General features: G+C 51.6%; 1 protein-coding gene across 5 annotated transcripts in view; it reads left to right on the forward strand.

Annotated features, from left to right (window-relative positions):
• The first annotated feature begins 3,220 nt into the window (after nucleotides 1-3,220).
• The window catches only part of AP1B1 (adaptor related protein complex 1 subunit beta 1), an 85,129-nt gene continuing 70,358 nt past the window's right edge, over nucleotides 3,221-17,991 (forward strand). For 3 of the 5 annotated variants that reach the window (XM_042963127.1, XM_042963128.1, XM_042963129.1), the window contains exon 1: nucleotides 3,221-3,397. In XM_042963127.1, coding sequence (XP_042819061.1) covers nucleotides 3,234-3,397 — 164 coding nt within the window. In that variant the 5' untranslated portion in view covers nucleotides 3,221-3,233. The remainder of the gene's footprint in view (nucleotides 3,398-17,991) is intronic. The other 2 variants (XM_042963130.1, XM_042963132.1) reach the window with 2 other exon arrangements.

The raw sequence follows: 17,991 nt of genomic DNA on the forward strand, positions 1-17,991 counted from the left end.
AACATAGAGCAAGAGGCTAAGCAACAATAGGAATGAAGGCTCTTAGCTAAAGAGGGGAGGAGGTGCGTCTGAGTTTACCTCTGGCCTTGCTCATCCCTGTAACCCTATGATGTAGATAGATACTGTTACTATCTCCACTTCATGGTCTGGGAATTGGAGGCCAAGAGAGGTTGGGTGACTTGCCCCAGGATACACAGCTAGAAAGTGGCGGAGCTTGGATTTGAACTCAAGTCTAACGGATTCAATTGCAGCAGGTATAATGAACTACGGGATTGTGCTACCACCTCTCACGTTCATGGGAAGGCCCAACTAGGTTCCCATAGGACCACTGTTGTAGAAATGGACCCAACACTCCCAGTTCCATCACAGCTGACTGGGGCTTTGCTCTGGACACTCCTTCTGTAACCTTGGGGGAAGCAAGGGGCATTGAGAACTGGCATTGTCTCTGGGGGAGGAGGCTTTCCAGACAGTATAGTCAGGAAGTTAAGATGACAGCCAACTCAGCCTTCTGGATGACCTGACCAGAGGAGAGACTGATAAATAGAAAGTGGTCATGGAACCATAATTGATGTTCACAGTGAAGATCTGGAGTCATCAAGAAAACAATTTTGGCAGCCTCCATGTGGTGAGCACCTGCCTGCTGTGTGCTAGCCGCCTACATATGTGGTGTCTGCAACAACTTCACTAGATCTGCAGGGTATCCTCTAATACAAAGTAGAAGATCTAGGTCAGAGAAAGTAAGTGACCTGCCAAGGTCACAGAGCAAAGTAGTGGAGGGGCTGTGGCTCACACCTAAACCTCCTGTACTTTCCAGTTTCCACAATGGGTCTCAGGGAAAAAAAAGGTTTCAGTGATGTTTCATCTCTTTATTCCAGAAGAGAAGGCAGCACATAGTAAGTTTTAGAAAGATTATATGCCAATGAGTTTAAATTGGGGCTCTGGGGACTTGAGGGGAGAACTACCAGTTGATAAAAGGTCATTCCTTATGGTCGGTGTTAGCAGGTAAATGAGGCATTACTGGGCTTTAAAAAGGCCCCTGCAAGTGGGCACAGCCCCGGGCTTGGTGGACATGAAGCTTGCTTTATTTGGGGGCAGCCGCCTCCTGGCCTGTCCCTCTGCAGTCAAGCTGCGTGAAGACACACGGGGACCACCCAAAAGCACCAAATGCCAGCATGGAGGAGACATGCCAGGAAAGTTTCTGAAACCTCTTCCTCTGCCCTGAGCCAGGCGCCTAGGGAGGACCTGGACTGGGGACTCAGTTACACATAAAAAGCTCTGCTGGGTGCCTGACTGCTTCCTGGCTTCTGGGGAGATTAGTGGTGGAGGAAGGAGGAGACAGAGCTGAACTTGAGGTCTTTGCTCTTAGGGGGAATTAGTGGAGATAATGTGCTTTTTATTAAAATTTTAAAAATAGTTCTGCCCCAGTGCTGGTCACCAATGCATGTTCCCAGGCCCACCCTGATCTTCTTGAGTCAGAATCTTTGCTGAAGGTCCTGGGGATGTGCATTCTATGCCAGTGTCCCTAGAGCAGAACTGCCTCTGGATCTGTTCTCAACCAACCTACCAAGTTCACTGATTCAGCTCCTGCTCTTGCCTTTTATATACATTCTCTCATTATGGTGTCACATCCACTCTAAGAAGCTTTGGTAACAAAAGTGAGGCCTGGAGAGGCTAATCCACTTTCCAGGCACAAAACTTCACAGTCTGGCTCTAGATAGCCACCCTGTCCTATCTTCCTGTCTGTTCACAACTAGATTTTTCCCAGGAATGCCTTCTTGCTTCATCGCTCCACTCTAAGCCTTCCTCCATCTCCATGTGCCTTATGCCCTACTCATTACGTAAGTGTATGTCCTGGGTCCTAGATGATGACATGTGCTGGAGTCCCTGGCACCTGTGTCTTCTGGCCTGTGGGTGCAGGGAGTGGTCCTTGCACCTGGGGCTCAGGATGTGTGCAGTGGGTGAAGCAGCTGTGGGGACATAAGTACTTGAGGCAGAGATGGAAGGACACAAGCATGTTCCCTCGTGGTGTCTTTGGAGGGGGCAGGACTGGATGGAATGGACAGAGAGAACTGGTATGCCCTCCCCTGCCCACATCCCTCTCTGTCCAAATCTCTTCTGCCTTCCAGGGCTGCCTCCATGGAATTCTGGATTCTGCCACATTCTCTTTCACCATGAGCTTCTTGTCTGAAATCCTTTCCTTCACTCCAGTAGTCACTCTTTACCCTTCCTTCACATAACTCCTTTCCATCCTTCAGCTACTTCTTGTTATCCACTCCTTCAGCAGCTTTCCCTAACTGCCAAAGTTTTGATAGTTGCTTCCTTTGGGCTTCCACAGTTCCTCTCCCTGTCCCTCATTCTAGCCCAACACTATCCTAGAGGGCTGTTTATATGCTCCTAACTGAACTGTGAGCTCCCCAAGGGCAAGAGCCATCTCTACTCAATATTGCTTCCCTAGGATCTGGTATTAGAGTATTAGCTCAGTGAAGTTTGTTGTACGAATAAATGCCAATTGGTGGTGACTTTAGAGTCTGTAGACACTGCAAAGTCTCTACTCCACTTTATGAATCTAATTATAATACATCTTGGACTGCTTTTCACAAGCCAGAATCCAAGGAAGCCAGGCTAGAGAAAGGAGGAAGAAACTGAGGTCCAAGTGGTCAGTGACAGGTCTGATTCCGAGCCAGTGCTTTCACTGCGGCTCCCAGCTGCTTTGTTTCTGGCTCTACGACTGGAGCTCCTTGAGGACAGGAACCAAGTCTTGGACATTATTTCCTGGCTTGGCAGGGCAGTTTGCCTATTACCACAAATATTGCCATTTACTGGGTGCTTACAAGGTGCCAAGCCCTTGATATGCATTTTCCCCACAGTTTGCAACTCTCACAATATACACAGGGCAGGAAGGTACAATTATCCCCATTTACAGATGAACAAACCGAGGAAGGTTAAGTAACTGCATATTTATCAATGTTTCTTCTAGTTCCTTTCATAAATTTATCCAGGTCCCACTGCGGCCTCACCAGACTTGTCATCAAACCCACTTTCCAGAGCAAGAAACCGAGGTTCCAGGACTACAGCTGATTCCTGTGCCTCCTGGATGCTTGGCCCACAATCCGACTTGAACGAATCGCGCAACAAGCGCCCTCTGCAGGCAGCGACGGTGACGTCTGCGTCACGTTCAGCCCCGCCCCTCGGCGCCGGAAACGCCCGAACGCTCCCTCCGGCCACGGAAGATTATGGAGCGCTCCTCCCAAGGCCCGGGCTCGGAGAAGCCGGGAACGCGACGTTCAGCCCGCACCCGACTTCCCGGCAGCCTTAGTCGCCGCGGCATCGGGTCAGAGGCATCCCCAGGGACCAAGGGAAGGTGGAGGCGGCCTTGGCTGCCGTCGTCTCCTTCGTTGTGAGTAACGTCCCCCTTACGGACGCCGCGGGGCGTCGGGGAGGGCCAGAAGCCCACCCCCAAGCAGAGGAGGCGGGGCTCTGGGAGGGGTTCCTGCTGCAGAAGCTCGTCCCTGGGGGACGGTGCCACAAACGAGGGCACCCGTGCATCCAGCCCTGGGCACGTGTCCGTGCATCTGTGAGCAGCACCCTCCCTCTCCTCCTACCTCAGTTTCTACACCTGTAAAATGGGGGCTCGGGACACTTCCGTGACTGCAAAAAACGGGATTTCGTCCAGTATTTTCAGAATTCCTGTCACCAGGCAGGCACCGAGAAATCAGAGCTGGGTCAGGCTATCCCGTGTGGCCGCGCAGAGCCCTGGGATCTCCTTCCCTTGCTGCATTAGCAGTCCTGAGACAGAAGAGTCCTAGAGGTTGGGGACTAGCCCCTTCCTGGTGGAGCAGACACCCTGCAGCCTGGGATGGGACAGACATGAGACATGGCCATGCAAGTAACAAGTAATAGTGTTAGCTCAGATTTACTGAGCACTTATTGCGTGCCTGGCTTTACACGAAGCCCATCACATGTGCTACTTCCACTTCGCCACAACCCTGCCTGGGAGGTACTGTACTTGCCATCCCGTTGAATGGAGGAGGTATTTGGGGCCCAGAATCACAGAACGGTAACCAGTCCAAGGTTACCCAGCTAACAGGTGGCTGGAGCAGCAGTCCACAGTCTTACGCACTACACTGTTCTGAAAAATGTTTGATCTGGAAGGCAGGATGGCAGACGGGGAAAATGACAAGGGCCTGCCCAGTATTAAGCATGTGTCGGGTGCCGGCCTAAGGGCCAGCATCCTTTATACCGCTGACAGTGACCCTACACTGTAAGTTTCGTGATTTCTACTTCACAGATTAGACTCAGTCACCTCACGTGTCTCAGGTCACACTATTAAAAAAACTGGGACTTTCGGGTTCATTGATGGTGCATTCTGCCTGCCTGTATATCGCTCCTACCCCACTCTCCTCTGAGCCTCAGTTTCCCCTTCTGTGAAATGGGAGGTTTGGGCCAGAAGACCCTGGACATTGATTGTTTCCTGAGCTCACATTCTTTGACTTTTAGGTAGCATTGACATGATGTCTAGAGTCCTGGGTTTGTTCCCAGTTATCTGCGACTTGGGAATGCCTTGGCCAAGTCCCCTGCATCGCTGAGCCTCAGTTTCCCCTTCATAAGATGTAGAGACTAGACAATCCTAATTGCAGTGGCACCTTCTGGCTTTAATATTTTATGACTGTAGATGAAGAGACAAGTTGAGGTTCAGCAAAACATGCATCTCCTGAGAATTTCTAATGAATGCAAATCTGCCACTTCACTCAGAACGTCCCGGTGCTAGACTTCCAAGGACAGATACTGTACATGGGTGAAGGGGAGCAGACACCTCCAATCAGGAGTAACTTCTGGGGGAGGCTTACTCCTCCAATGGTACAGAGCCCACTGCTGAGGTCAGACCAACCCAAGGCTGAGTGCTGGCATTCCCACTTCCCCTCAGAGCACCTCGAGCAAGCGACCTCTCCTTTCCATGCCTCAGTTTCTGAATCTGTAAAATGGGGTGCTAATAATACCAGCTTCATTTGAGATTTGGTGGAAAACATAAGCAAAAAGACAACCGCTTCTGGCCTAGAAAACCCTCAAAAAACATCTGTCTGCTGCGCCATCCTGGGGCTGGGAGAGTTCCCGAGTTTTGGACCCTGCCACCCTCTGCCCCCTGAGACCAAGGTGGTGTTAGGGGTGAGGGAGGAGACGCAGGGTCCTGCTGAGTCAGCAGGGGACCCAGATAAGAGATATAGGCGGCCCCGCCCCTAATACTGCTGGTGTAGGCTGCCAGGTCTGATGGTGGCTGAAGTAGCACTGACGGGCATTCTTGCACGTCCCTGGCTGGCGGCAGCCCCCGGGGTGGGGCAGAGGCCGTCTGAGGACAGAAGAGGCAGAGGAATGGTGTCAGGACTGCTGCATTGTGTGCCAGGGGCTGCAGCGAGGTGCGGGCTCACGGTTGAAGATGACACAGCTGACGTGCGTGCTATGCTTCGGGCTTTTATGAAGTGCATTCATATCTCGTGTCCCCAGGACAGGGCTGTGTGACATAGGACAGGATTCTCCACCTGCAGTATAGAGATGCTACTCCTGGCCTGTGAGTGAGCTACAGGGGGCCAGGAGCCCTCAGAACTGTGTGTGAGTGGTTGTCCAAGAGGTGCAGGACCCCAAAATGCCAGAAGTTCTCGATTTAGGAGTCAGAAGAACTGATGTTAGTAAATGGCATAGTGTGACTCTGGGCAGGCAGCTGAACCCCCCACGCCCCCCCCCCAAACCTTATTCCTTCCTTCCTCTCTTCCATCATCTGTTCAACAAACATTTCTTGAGACCTGTTCCAGGCCCAGGCCTAGGCCTGTACTGGAAATACAGCCACAAAGACAGGAGTCCCACCTCCTCTTACCACGAACAAATAAGGAACCAGTTTTATAAGGGCTGATAGAAGGGCAAGTCCAGGGGCTATGGGAGTCACAAATTGCTGCTCCTGACCCAGTATGTTGGTGGGGGGCAAGTTGGGGAATCAGGAGGTGAAGCCTGGTTCCGTGTCTATAGCCTCGGGCAGGTCACTAGACTTTCTGAGCGTCAGTTTCCTCCACTTTCCCATACGCTCAATGGCACCACTTTGGGGGTGGGATGAGGATGGAGGAGGTTAAGGGTTCCCCTTTGGAATAGGCCAGTGGGGAGAGAATTGGTGTGGGACTCGAGGATCTGGCCTCAGTCCCCTTTCTACTTGGTCTCACTAGGTCACCCCAAACACCTCCTCAGGGCCTCAGTTTGCTTCCACACAGAGAGGGAGCCTGGCTGCCCAGTCTTCCACGGGCAAATGCACATGGGCAGTGGGAGCTCCAAGAAAGGTGAGCAATCGGGGAGAAGGTCCCAAAGGAGGTGGTATCGCTGAGGCCTGGAGGGTAGCAGAGGTTGTGGGAGAACCACAGGGGTCCCTGGCAGAACCCCCGATGTGATGGAGGAATTTAGGGGTGGGGCCTTGGGTTCAGGTAGAAGGGAGGGGAGGAGCGGGGTGGTCCTTGAGCTCTAGCTTTCACTGACTGGTGGAGTTAATGACAAAGAGCAGGGCCTCTGAGTCAGGTGAGCCTGAGTTTCAAGCCTACCCATCATTGCTTCATGAAATGCCCTTGGTGGGACACCTGTGTGGCTCGGTCGGTTAAGCATCTGGTTTTGGCTCAGGTCATGATCCCATAGTTGGTGAGTTCAAGCCCCTGCTCCGGCTCTGTGTTGACAGTGCAGAGCCTGCTTTGGATCCTCTGTTTCCCTCTCTCTGTGCTCCTCCCCAGCTCTCTCTCTCTTTCTCAAAAATAAATAAGCATTAAAAATTGTTTATAAAGGCCCTCAGTAAGGTTTTCACCTGTCTAAGCCTCAGTTACTGCCATCCGGGAAATGGGGATAAGATAACCCATTCATAAAGTTTTTGGATATTATATGACTCCATTTATGTGAAATGTCCAGAATAGGCAGATGTATAAAGAAGAAAGTAGGTTAATGGTTTCCTTAGAGCTGGAGGGTTGAGGGAATCGAAGGATGATTGTTCAGGAGCATGGGGTTTCTTTTTGTGGGGATGAAAATGTCCTAAAATCGACTGTGGTGGTGGTTGCACGACAATATACTAAAAAGCATTGACTTGTACACTTTAAGTGGCTTAATTGGATGGATGGTGTGTGAATTATATCTCAATAGACTGTCACAAAAAACCAAAAGGTTGTTGGGAAGATCTGATGAGATGCTACATGCCAGCACATTGTAGGTGCTGTCTGAATGTTAGCTATCACTGGCACTGTTTATTCCCAGTAGCAAGTCCAGCCCTCCCTCAGAGAGGGCTGATAGACTCCAGGAGGAGGGGAAGGAGCCTGACCCACCACCGGCTGGCTAGGGGCCCAAAGCAAGGCCCATAACCTCTCTGAGCGTCAATTTTCTCATCTGTGAAATGGGGTGATTTTCCAGATTTTGGCCACCTCTTGAGACACTGTGAGGTTCAGATCAGACTGAGTTTTGCCAGATACAGACACAAGGTTGGATGCATCCCCACTTAGGCAGAGAAGGGCGGGGAGATTGCATGTTCCCTCTCTCTGCCCGAGGTGGGACTGGCTTCACCCATCCATTCGTCTTGAGTACTGAGTGCAGATTGCATTTAAGGCACTGGGCAAAGGATAGAGCAGGGCTGGCAACAACCAGAGCCCTGGACCTCAGAGGAGCCTGGGTGGAGGGACACGCAAGGGTCTCCCAGGCTAGGATTGATCAAGCCGTCATGTTATCATTCTGGGCCTCAGTTATCTCATCTGTGAAAAGGGGAAAAATAGTGTCTCCCGGGTGAAGCTGAACTGAGGCTTACAGTGACTGGCCCAGTGACTACACTTAATACGTGGGAACCATTATTATTAGTTGCTATCATTAATATCATGATCAAGTGCCTTTTGTCACCCCATTTCAGCTATCTTGTTACACGGTGAATTGTGTCAGGTCTCCATCTCTCCTGTCCCTGTCCTAGATGATCAAGTCCCCCAGGTCAGGGCCTAGATGCCCCTTCCTGGTACTGTCCTTTTCAGACCCAGCCCTGGGGCTTGAAGAAGCTTCTCCTCTGTGCAGCCCCAAGCCCCCTTCTTGCCCCCTTCCTTTAAGACCCTTTTCTCTGGACCTGCAGGTCTGGCCAAGCAGGGAACTGAACCCCTCTCCTTCCGCCCAGCTGCAGGGTAAGGTCACCAGGCCGCCCCCTGGGAGGCCTTTCTGGGCATTTTGTTCTCACTGCGGCTGGAGCTGAGCTAGAGCAAGCTGAGCCTGGCTCAGCGTCTCCTCCCACATCCCTCCCTCTGCAGAGCTGTAAGCCAGGCTGGCTGGCGACTCAGCCAGGGCCGCAGCAGCATCTGCAGCATCCCTGTTGCTGTGGTGGATGGAGGGCAGGGATAGAGGGGTGTGCTTTCCCTTGCTGGGTGCTACTCTCCACTCTGGACCTGCACTGCCTGCTTTGCAGCTCCCTCAGAGTGCTCTCCCCCAAAACTGCCTGCTGACAACTCCTTCCCCCTTTTTTCCTGGTTCCCATCTGCAGACAGCATGGTTGTCTCAGACTACAGCCTGCCAGGCACCTGGGATAATGAGACACGTTGTGTATTGAGAGTAAGGTCAAGGTCCCACCACAGCCCTACCATGAATGGGCTGGGCACCTCAGAGTGGTTCATGGAATCTCTCTGGGTCTGTTTCCCCATTTGTACAGTGTGAATGATCCTGAAAGTGTCGGCACTGACATCCATCCTTCTGATTTCTTTTTAACTCCCCCCGACCCTGAACCTTTTACCTTGAAACTAGGTCTCCTGTGTGACCTCAGCAACCAGGCCAGGCAAACAGGAGAGAGCTAAGATAGGGTGGGTGATGGGGGTGGTGGAGAAGCCAAGCTTTGGAGCCTGCAACCTTGGGCTGGACTCATTTCCACCACCCCCCACCCCCCACCCCCGCCCCGGCCAGTCCTCACCTTCCTGAACCTCGTTCTCTTCATCTGTAAAATCAGAAGAGTCAGACCTGAGTTATTGGAGGTGGACCCCTGTGCCAGACACACCGCTAGCAGGTGACAATAAACATGGGTCTCCTTCCCCTTCAAAGTGCAGCTTAGCTCCCCAAATCTGGGCCTCTCCTGTAGAGGTCCCTGCAGATAGTGTCAGGGATGGGGGATGAACTAGCGATGGACATTTTGTGGCTGAGGTGGTTCCCAGGTGGCGCGGGGGACAGGAGCATCAGTGTGCCTCCAGGTGATCTGTGTGATCCCAGCACAAAGTGTGTGTGGTGAGCACAAAGCGGGGAGGCCAGAGCGGACTCCACGCCCGGGGGTCAGCAGAGGGGTCATGGGACTTGGCACCCTGTTTGCTCATTTGTTCATCCACTCAGCAAATAATTTAGTCTCCTTGAAGGCCACTGCGTGCCTGGGCCTGTGGAGGGCAGAGCAGTACAGGGCTGTGTGCCAGCCCCTGTTCTAAGCACCTTACGTGAATTAACTCACTTTTACCCTCACGACAACAGAATGGGGTAAGCACTGTTTGCCTCGTTTGGCACAGAGAAGTTAAGTACCTTGGCCAAGGTTACATAGCAGATAACTCGTAGACCTGGTGTCTGAAACCAGACAGTCCTCTGAGGTCGGTGACAAAAACATCTCCTCATCTTCCCACTGCCCTCAGTGGGCCTGGCTTCATTTCCTTCCTGCTTGTTCTGGAACAGCCCACTGGGTCTTACACCTCTAGCCCTTGTTCTTACAGCTTCCCCTGCCTGCAGTGTGTTTTCTGACTCTCTTTCTCCTCTGACTGACCAACTCCTAGTCATCCTTCAGTGCTCAGCTGTGGCAACACCTCTTCCAGGAAGGCTTCCTTGGTGCCCTTTCCACCCCTGGCTGGGTTAGGCTCCTTTGCTGGCCTCTCTTCGCTCCCTTTCCCCCATCTCCCACTTATCTCTCTTGTCGCAAGCATCTGTTAATTTATTTTTTTAATGTTTATTTATTTTTGAGAGAGAGGAAGCACAAGCGGGGGGAAGGGCAGAGAGAGAGGAAGACAGAGGATCCGAAGCAGGCTCTGTGCTGAGAGCAGAGCCCAATTGGGGCTTGAACTCACAAACTGTGAGATTATGACCTGAGCCGAAGTAGGACACTCAACCAGCTGGCCCACCCAGGTGCCCCAAGCATCTGTTAATTTAGGTGCCTTCCCACCAGACTGTGAGCCCCTTGCCCTCACCTTGGCACCCCCTGTGCCTGCCACCATATGTGGTAAGTCTTGATTGTTAATAATCTTGTGAATAGTGGGCAAGTTCTAGTATCTCTGTTTCATAGAGGGAGAAGCTCAGGCACAGAAAGGTGACATGACCTACCCAAGTCACAGTAACAGAGCCGGCATTTGCTGGGATGGCCTCAGTCTCGAGGAAGAGACTTTGGAAGGTGTCAGAGAACTTTGTAGTAGCCCTTACTTGAGGTCTGACAGGCAAATGGCCAATAGTAGTAATAGCAATATTAATAATAATAATAGCAGTCCCACTTAAGAGCTTTTCCTGTGTCTCGGGCATCATGCTAAGCACGGTGTGTGAATACTTTCACTTATGCCTTGCTCTTTCCTTATGAAGTAAGTGCTATGATTAACCCTATTTTAGAGCTGGGGAAATAAAAGCTCAGAGAGGTTAAGTGACATGCTCAAGGTCACACAGCAGTGATTTACCAGAGTTTAAACTTTTTAAATGATTTATTAATGGCTAAAAGCCCAGAGGCCCAAAGGGTAGATGATGAAAAGCCTCCCTATCTTCTGTCCCCAGCCACCCAGCTCCTCCCCTGGAGGCGACTAGGATGATTCACAAATGTCCTTCAGAGCAGATCTGTGTGTTCACAGACAAACCTGGGTTTGTGTTATTCAGAGCCAGGTTTAAACCCACACCTATGAGATACCCCGTCACCCACAGAGGCTCAGGGCTTGACACAGAGTGCCCACCATGCCCTGGCAGAGATTTGGGTACCCCAAAAGCCTCTGTCCTCTGCCCGAGTTCCCTCTCCCCACTGCCATTGTGCCTCTTCAGCAGTTGGCTGAGGGCCTGCCTCGCTCGACTCAGGCTGCAGCAGAGCCTGGGCACTGGTCCAGGGCCCTGCCCGGCAATGGCAGAAGGGCTGCGGCAAGCCATGGGGGACCCCTTCAACACAGTCTGACATCCAATTTACTGTCCCTCATGGTGGTAGTCCAGTGTAGGGGAACAGCTCATGCAAAGGCAGGGAGGCGAGAATGAGCACAGGGGTATGGAGGTGCCATGGTCTTTGGGTACAAGGAGACTTGGGTCCGAGTCCCGGCTCCACCCCTTCCTGCTGTGGAACCAGATGGGCCTGCCTCCTTAAGGAGCCTCTGTTCTCTCAGGACACTCATGAGGATTAAGAGACAAAGCACCTGCTTGGGGAATGTAATAGGTCCCCGATAAGTTGGTAGTCGGCTTGTTTTAATTACGAAGGCCTCTGTTCTGAGCTTTTCCAAATTTCTACCTGACCCCTGGAAAGCGGGGATGCAAGATCCTTAGCTCTCCCTTCCTTTCTACATGCCGAAGGAATTGAATGTGAATAAACATTAGGTTGTATTATTATTGTTGTTGTTGGTATTATTATTACTCTTACTTGGTGCCCAGAGAGTGGTGTCCTTGGGTATGTAGACCCCAAGGATCTCACCCCTATCCTACTCCCCGGGTGACACTCTGAGGGGAAGCCCATGGCAGGAGTTTACTGTCTTGGGGGGCAGAGCAGCAGGGGACCTGTGTGTGGAGGTTTGAGTTTTGAAGACCAGGGGAAGGGGGCTAACAGGAAGCTGGCTGGGAGTAAGAGCATAGGGCTGGGAATGGGGTGTCTTGGTCAGTAGCCATGGCCTGCCTGAGCTCCAGTTTCCTGTGTGGAATTGGGGTCATCTGTCCTTTCCCATTAATATCGTGAGATTTGGGATGCTCAGGCAGGGGAATACATGAGAGAATATCTGCCACCTGCAAAGCCAAGGTCACGAGCAGTCAGCCCACAGGCTGATGTGGCCTGTGGAGCAGCTTGGTTCAGCCCCTCCCCCAACCAAGGGTATTAAAAAAATTCATTTGGAAATAATGGTCATGGTTGCACAGCATTGTGAATGTAATTAATGCCACTGAATTGTACACTTAGAAATGGTTAAAATGGTAAATTTTATGTTATATATATTACACTGTGATTAAAAAGTGCAGAAAAAAGAGGATTTGAATCAATTGCTGTTATCACAAAAACAGAGACCACTTTATGGGGGTTAGTAGCGACAATTTTGAAAAGCCAAATAGGAGGCAGTAAGGGGGTGGTTACCCAAACTTGTGACCTGGACACATGGAGGATGGGCTGGCTTTGGAGGGCACAGTGGCTTTGGAGGAGACCCAGGCACTGCACAGAGAGCTGGGAAATACCCTGGCCTCTTCCTACCTGCCAGTCTTTCTTTAATGCCTCCCATTGGCTGAACCTAACCAGAGTCCGTTGGCAGAGGAGCTTGGGAAATGTAGTTTCCCAATGAGCACTTGGGATGCCAAGAAAAGCAGAGAAAGAGCAGGGAATGGGTCTGAGGTCATATAGCAAATGACTGGTACAGTTGTCAACATCTGACAGCTGGGTGATTTAACATAAAAATCTGGATTCATAACTTTTCCCGAAACATCCTTGAGCCCCCTGTCCTGGCAATGACCCTGTAGACAGGGAAAGGAAACGAAAGGAAAGGAAAGGAGAGGAAAGGAGAGGGGAGGGGAGGGGAGGGGAGGGGAGAGGAGAGGAGAGGAGAGGAAGACAGGGCATGGGGGTCAGCAAGGCCCACCTCTGCCGAGTCATGCTGGGGCACTGCCTTGGGCAGGCCAGCTGAGGAGTCCTGAAAAGCTTACAGAGTCTCCAGTTTTCTGACCAGCACCTAATGAGGCATGAAGGGACCCCCAAGTCCTTTAGAGCAGGGATAGACGAGAAGCCATGAGGACCCTGAGCCGGGTGGACAGAACAGGCAGGGCCAGGGGAACTGACAGGGCTGGATCAGCCTTTAGAAAGAGCACACCGGGTATCCAGGACTATGGGAATACCCTAGCTCTTGGAGACTCTCTGGTCCTGTGGAGGTTTTGTTTGTTTGCTTTTTGTTTTATTTTTCTTTCTGAGGCTGTCAGGCCCTTTGTTCATACCAAATCTTCCAGGAAAGCCTAACATGTTAACTCATGGCAGAACTATCCTGGAGGAGGAGGTTGGGTGGCCTGAAGTTCTCCTCTGAAAATCCCTGAGGCGATACTCAGGAAGGGTCTCAGACCTGTCCAAGGTCACACATGGCATTTGAGGAGATCTGTGCTTATGCCACAGGCCTCTTGGCTCCCAAGATGCTGAGAACACTGGCTTTGGAGTCACTTGGACTGGAGACAAATCCCCACCGTAGCTCAGTGACCTCAGACAAGGACCCTCACCCCTTGTTAGAAGGGGATGCCAGTATCTCCCTCATAGGATGTGGGGAGGGGAGGAGAGGTTTATGCTTGTCGGGTGCCCACACAGTGCATGGTTACCTAGGTTATCATGGTTACCAAGGGGCCAGTCCCATGGCTGTTACGATGACACAGGCTGCCCTCTGACCCCCAAGATGGGGAGAACTCCCCAGATTCTTCCTACCTCTCTTCCTGCTCCCTCCCAGGCCACACAGCCAGCAAGAATTTGTCCTCTGCAGGGATGTGCAGGGAGAAAGTCTCCTTTTTTGATGAAACAGCAATGAGGTGATGTCTGGGTTTTTTATATCCCCATTGCTGAACTGGTGCCAGACACAAGAGTACAAGCCAGATTCCATTAGCCACATTTGTCCTATGGACTCCTAGCCCTGTGGGGACCTTCCAGTGGTCCAGTGTGAGACCCAACAACTGGGAAGACATTGGCCAGGGCCAATGAAAGCAGTTACAAGATGTGACACCTCCCCTGGGGACCCAGGCAGGGTCTTAAGAGTCTGCCTCACTCAAGAGCCTTGCCTTTTAGGGGTGCCTGGGTGGCACAGTCGAGTTATGCATCCGACTCTTGGTTTAGGCTCAGGTCATGATCTCACAGTCATTGGGACCAAGCTGTGCTTTGGGCTGGTCACAGAGCCTGGTTGAGAGAATCTCCCCCGCTAGTGTGTGCGAGCTCTTTCTCTCTCTCTCAAAAAAAAAAAAAAAAAAAAAAAAAAGAGTCTTTCCTTAAAAAAAAAAAAGACATGGTTACATTTTTCTTCTTGCCAATGTAAGAAATCCTTTGAGGTGTAGGAGTTACTACTAACCCCATTTTTGAGAATAAAGTGAGGCCTAGATAGGTTAATTACCTTGCTCCGAGGAACCCATTGGTAAGTGTCAAGTCATGGCTTAATCCTGCTAATCTATTGTCAATCAGACTTCAGAAACCTGAGTGCTCATTATCATTCTGCTCAACCAAAGTATCAATGGTCTTGAGAATTTGAGATTGTTGGTGATAATATCATAGGATTATATTTTAAATGGGGGGAAAATCCCTCAAAGTAGCATGCACTTGTTAAAAAAAATATTCAGTTACAAAAATGTCTGAAGTAGATAGTGAAAGGCCCTGCAACCCTACTTTCCAGAGATAAGCTCTGGAACCACTTATTATATATATTCTTCCAGGTTCTTTTATGCATTTACAAGTAAGTGTTAATATTTATGTTTTAAGAAGATTGTACATTCTGTTTTGCAACTTGCTTTTTGCAAGTAACAGTAGCTCTTGAAATACAGAGGTTCCTCACCACTCAGATCTGTGGGGGAAGCGACTGGTAAAGTTTTAATGCGAAATTGTGTTTTGTGTATGTGAGTGGAGGGATGGTGATTATGAGTATCATCAGAATTTCTAAAAAGATTCGGACCCAAGCCCCTTGTATTTCAGCTGGAGAAAACGAGGCTGAGAGGGGAAAGGCAGGTGAGTGGGGAGCCCAGCCCCTCAGGGTGGCCTTGAAGGATGACAGGGAGAATGCTGCAGTTGCTGGCCCTGGGCACCCTGCCCTGGCCCCGAGAGGAACTGCGCCCTGCGGAACCAGAAGGAGGGTGAGGGAGTCAGCCTTGCCTGAGCTAGCAGACAGGGCTTCTGCAGTCCCTGCCAGGCCAAGATTTACGGCCACCAGGAGCTGGAGGTTACAGAGAAAGAGCCTGGTGCAGCACTTGGGAAGGGAGCCGTCCGCAGTGCCTGCAGTGAGCCAACTACTGGTCAGGCCTGGCTCCTCTGGGCTCAGGAAAGCCCTCTGAGGTGCAGGCCTAGAACATGGGGATGGACAAAGGGTGGGGTCAGAGGGCACTCTTGGGATCAGAACCCCCTGACCCCTACCCAGCTGGTGTTGGGATCCCTGCCCTGGAGAGGATGCTGAGAACAGGGCCTGGCCAGGTTCTTGTTACTGAGCTAGTAGCAAGAAGTTGCTAGAGAAGGGGCAAAGGACAGAGTGACCAGCACAGGTAGAATGACATGAGGAATTTTAGAGGAGGTCCAGATGGCTGGAGCTCAGAGCGGAAGGGTAAGGTAGGCGAAGGGAGAGGCTAGGAGCATCGTGCCATGTGGAGAGCTGGACCAGGGAAATTTCGAGAAGGGTTCAGGCAGGGGCTCACCATGTCTCAGATGCAATATTTGAAGGCTCCCTCTGGGGACTGGATCGGAAGGGACCGGATGGGAAGGTGGTGAGGAAGCAATGGCCAGCGGCCATGTGCCACACTGGGCGGAGTGTAAACAGGGCTGGGCCACTGAACCGGCCAGGAGGCTCACACCTTTGGCTTCCTGTCCCACGTCCCTACCCAGCTGGGCCAACAGAAGCCTCACCGTCAGAGTTTCATGCCGGCACCCTCGCTATCAGATGAGCATCACCCCTGCACCTCCAAACCCACCTCTAGTTCCTCTAATTCTGGTGGCTCAGGAAGGTGGGCATTCACAGGGTGGGTAATCATAACAGTACCAGGCTGTGCTCACTTCTTTCCATGGTGTCTCCACATTGGCTCCAAGGGGTAAGGACTGTTACTCTCCCTGGTTTATAGAAGAGGAAACAGGCTTGGGGAAGTTGAGAGCCTTGACCAAGGCCCCACAGCTGCTGAGTGGTGGCAGACAGAGCCAGGACACAGATCCAGGGTTCCCAGTGCCATTGAGAGCCCCTGAGTCCCCCAAATCCAAAGACCAAACCCAACCCTGCCTCATTTTTTCTTTCACTCGATTCATTCGTTCACTTGTTCATTCATTCATTCATTCATTCATTCATTCACATTCTCATGAGCCCCACTGTGTGCCTGGCTATGTCAGGGACTGGAAAGGCAGCAGCCCTTCCACTCTCAGGGGGCTACCCTGTGTGCAAAGAACAGCAGCTTTAGTAGAAACCACATGGTAGGGACCCAGGAGACCAGAGGCACTGCCAACCCTATCCCCTGATGGCATCCACCAGACACAAATACCAGCAGCGTCCTCTTTGAGAACAGCATCTTCTTGGTACTCAGGCAGGTGAGCTGGGTGGGGGCAAAGGAGTCAGCCAGATTGGGGGTTACTGGGTAAGAGATCTGGGTAAGGCTAAGGTGGAGGGACAGAGAAGGGATATCTTTCAAAGGGCAGCCCATGGGAGGTTATAAGGTATTCTGTTATCTTGTGGGTGAGCCTTGCAGAGGAGGTGCAGAGAGTTTGGTGAGGAGCAAATGGGAAGCTGCTGGGGGCAGAGGCTGGCTCTGGGCCTGCCAGGATGGGGTGGCAGAGGCTGCTGGCCAGGTGAGTGAGAATGCTTGTGCCGCACCCCCTCCCTGGGGGGCAGGCCCATCTGGCTCGAGAATGGGGCCAAGCAGCTTTCTGGGCACCTGGCAGGCCTATTATGCGGCTGTGGCAACCGGAGCCTGTCATGAAATCCAAGTCCTCAACCCAGACAGCATTTCATCTCCTGCTTCAGCAGGGATTTACCGAGAGGGTGGAGAGCTGGTGCTGAGGACCAAGTAGATTGTGGTTCACATCCCAGCCACAGATAATAACGCATTTAATATGGAACAGTGATCGATGTGGTGTGCTCCTTGTATACCAGGCATTTGGCATTACTGCTTTTGGTCCTCGCGGCAGCCCTGTGGAATGAGCATCAGAGGAGACCGAGGCACAGAGAGGGTGAGTGATTTGCTCAGGGTCACACAGCTAAAAACAGCTGAACCTGGGTCCAAGCCCAGGTCCATGTGATTCTGGGCTGGGCTCTTCCTAGCTGTATTATCTCTCTCCTAGCCCAACAGTTTTCCAGCTGTGTGAGCCTCCATGTTTTCACCTATGAAAATGGGGATGACAGGTGTGCCTACCCCACGGGGTTATCGTGCAGATTAAGGGAGACAGTCGAATTGAATGATTTTAGTGTGGAGTCTGGCACATACTGAGTGCATGGCAAATGTCACTGCTGTCATCATCGCCACCATCATCACCATTATTACCGATGGGCTAGAAGCCACCTGAATGATCATCCGATCCAGCCTCCTTGTACAGATGTGGAAACTGAGGTCTGAACAGGGGGCGGTGGATCACACAGTTGGTGAGCCGCGAGGGAGTATCAGAAATCCTCATGAGTCAGGCCTGCCACCTCCAGCCTCCCCACCCTGCAATGATGATAGTGTCAGGCCTTCCCATGAATGTAGCCCCAACAGGGGTCCCAAGGGGCACTAACCCAGCCTTATCCCCCCAGCTACCTAAGGTGGAACAGATGCAGCTACAGCACCAAGAGTTCCTACAGATGTGGCTGGCCGCCTTGCACAGGAAATTTGTCCTGTTCCACCTTGGAGAACCCCACTGCTCTATCCTGGAGGCTTCCTCTACCTCACAGCCTCAGGACGCCACTTTCTTCCTAGACGTGGCTTGAGAGCCCTCTGGTGGCCACCTAGGGCTTCAGCTTCAGGGTCGGCATCATGGAAGTCCTGCTTTGCCCCAGTTGGGAGCCCGGTTCACATGTGTGTCTTTTTTTTTGTTTGTTTTTTTGTTAATGTTTATTTATTTTTGAGAAAGAGAGAGAGGGGCGGAGGGAGACAGGATCTGAATCAGGCTCCATGCTG

Source organism: Panthera tigris, chromosome D3 (assembly GCF_018350195.1).
Source record: "Panthera tigris isolate Pti1 chromosome D3, P.tigris_Pti1_mat1.1, whole genome shotgun sequence".
Taxonomy (NCBI): domain Eukaryota; kingdom Metazoa; phylum Chordata; class Mammalia; order Carnivora; family Felidae; genus Panthera; species Panthera tigris.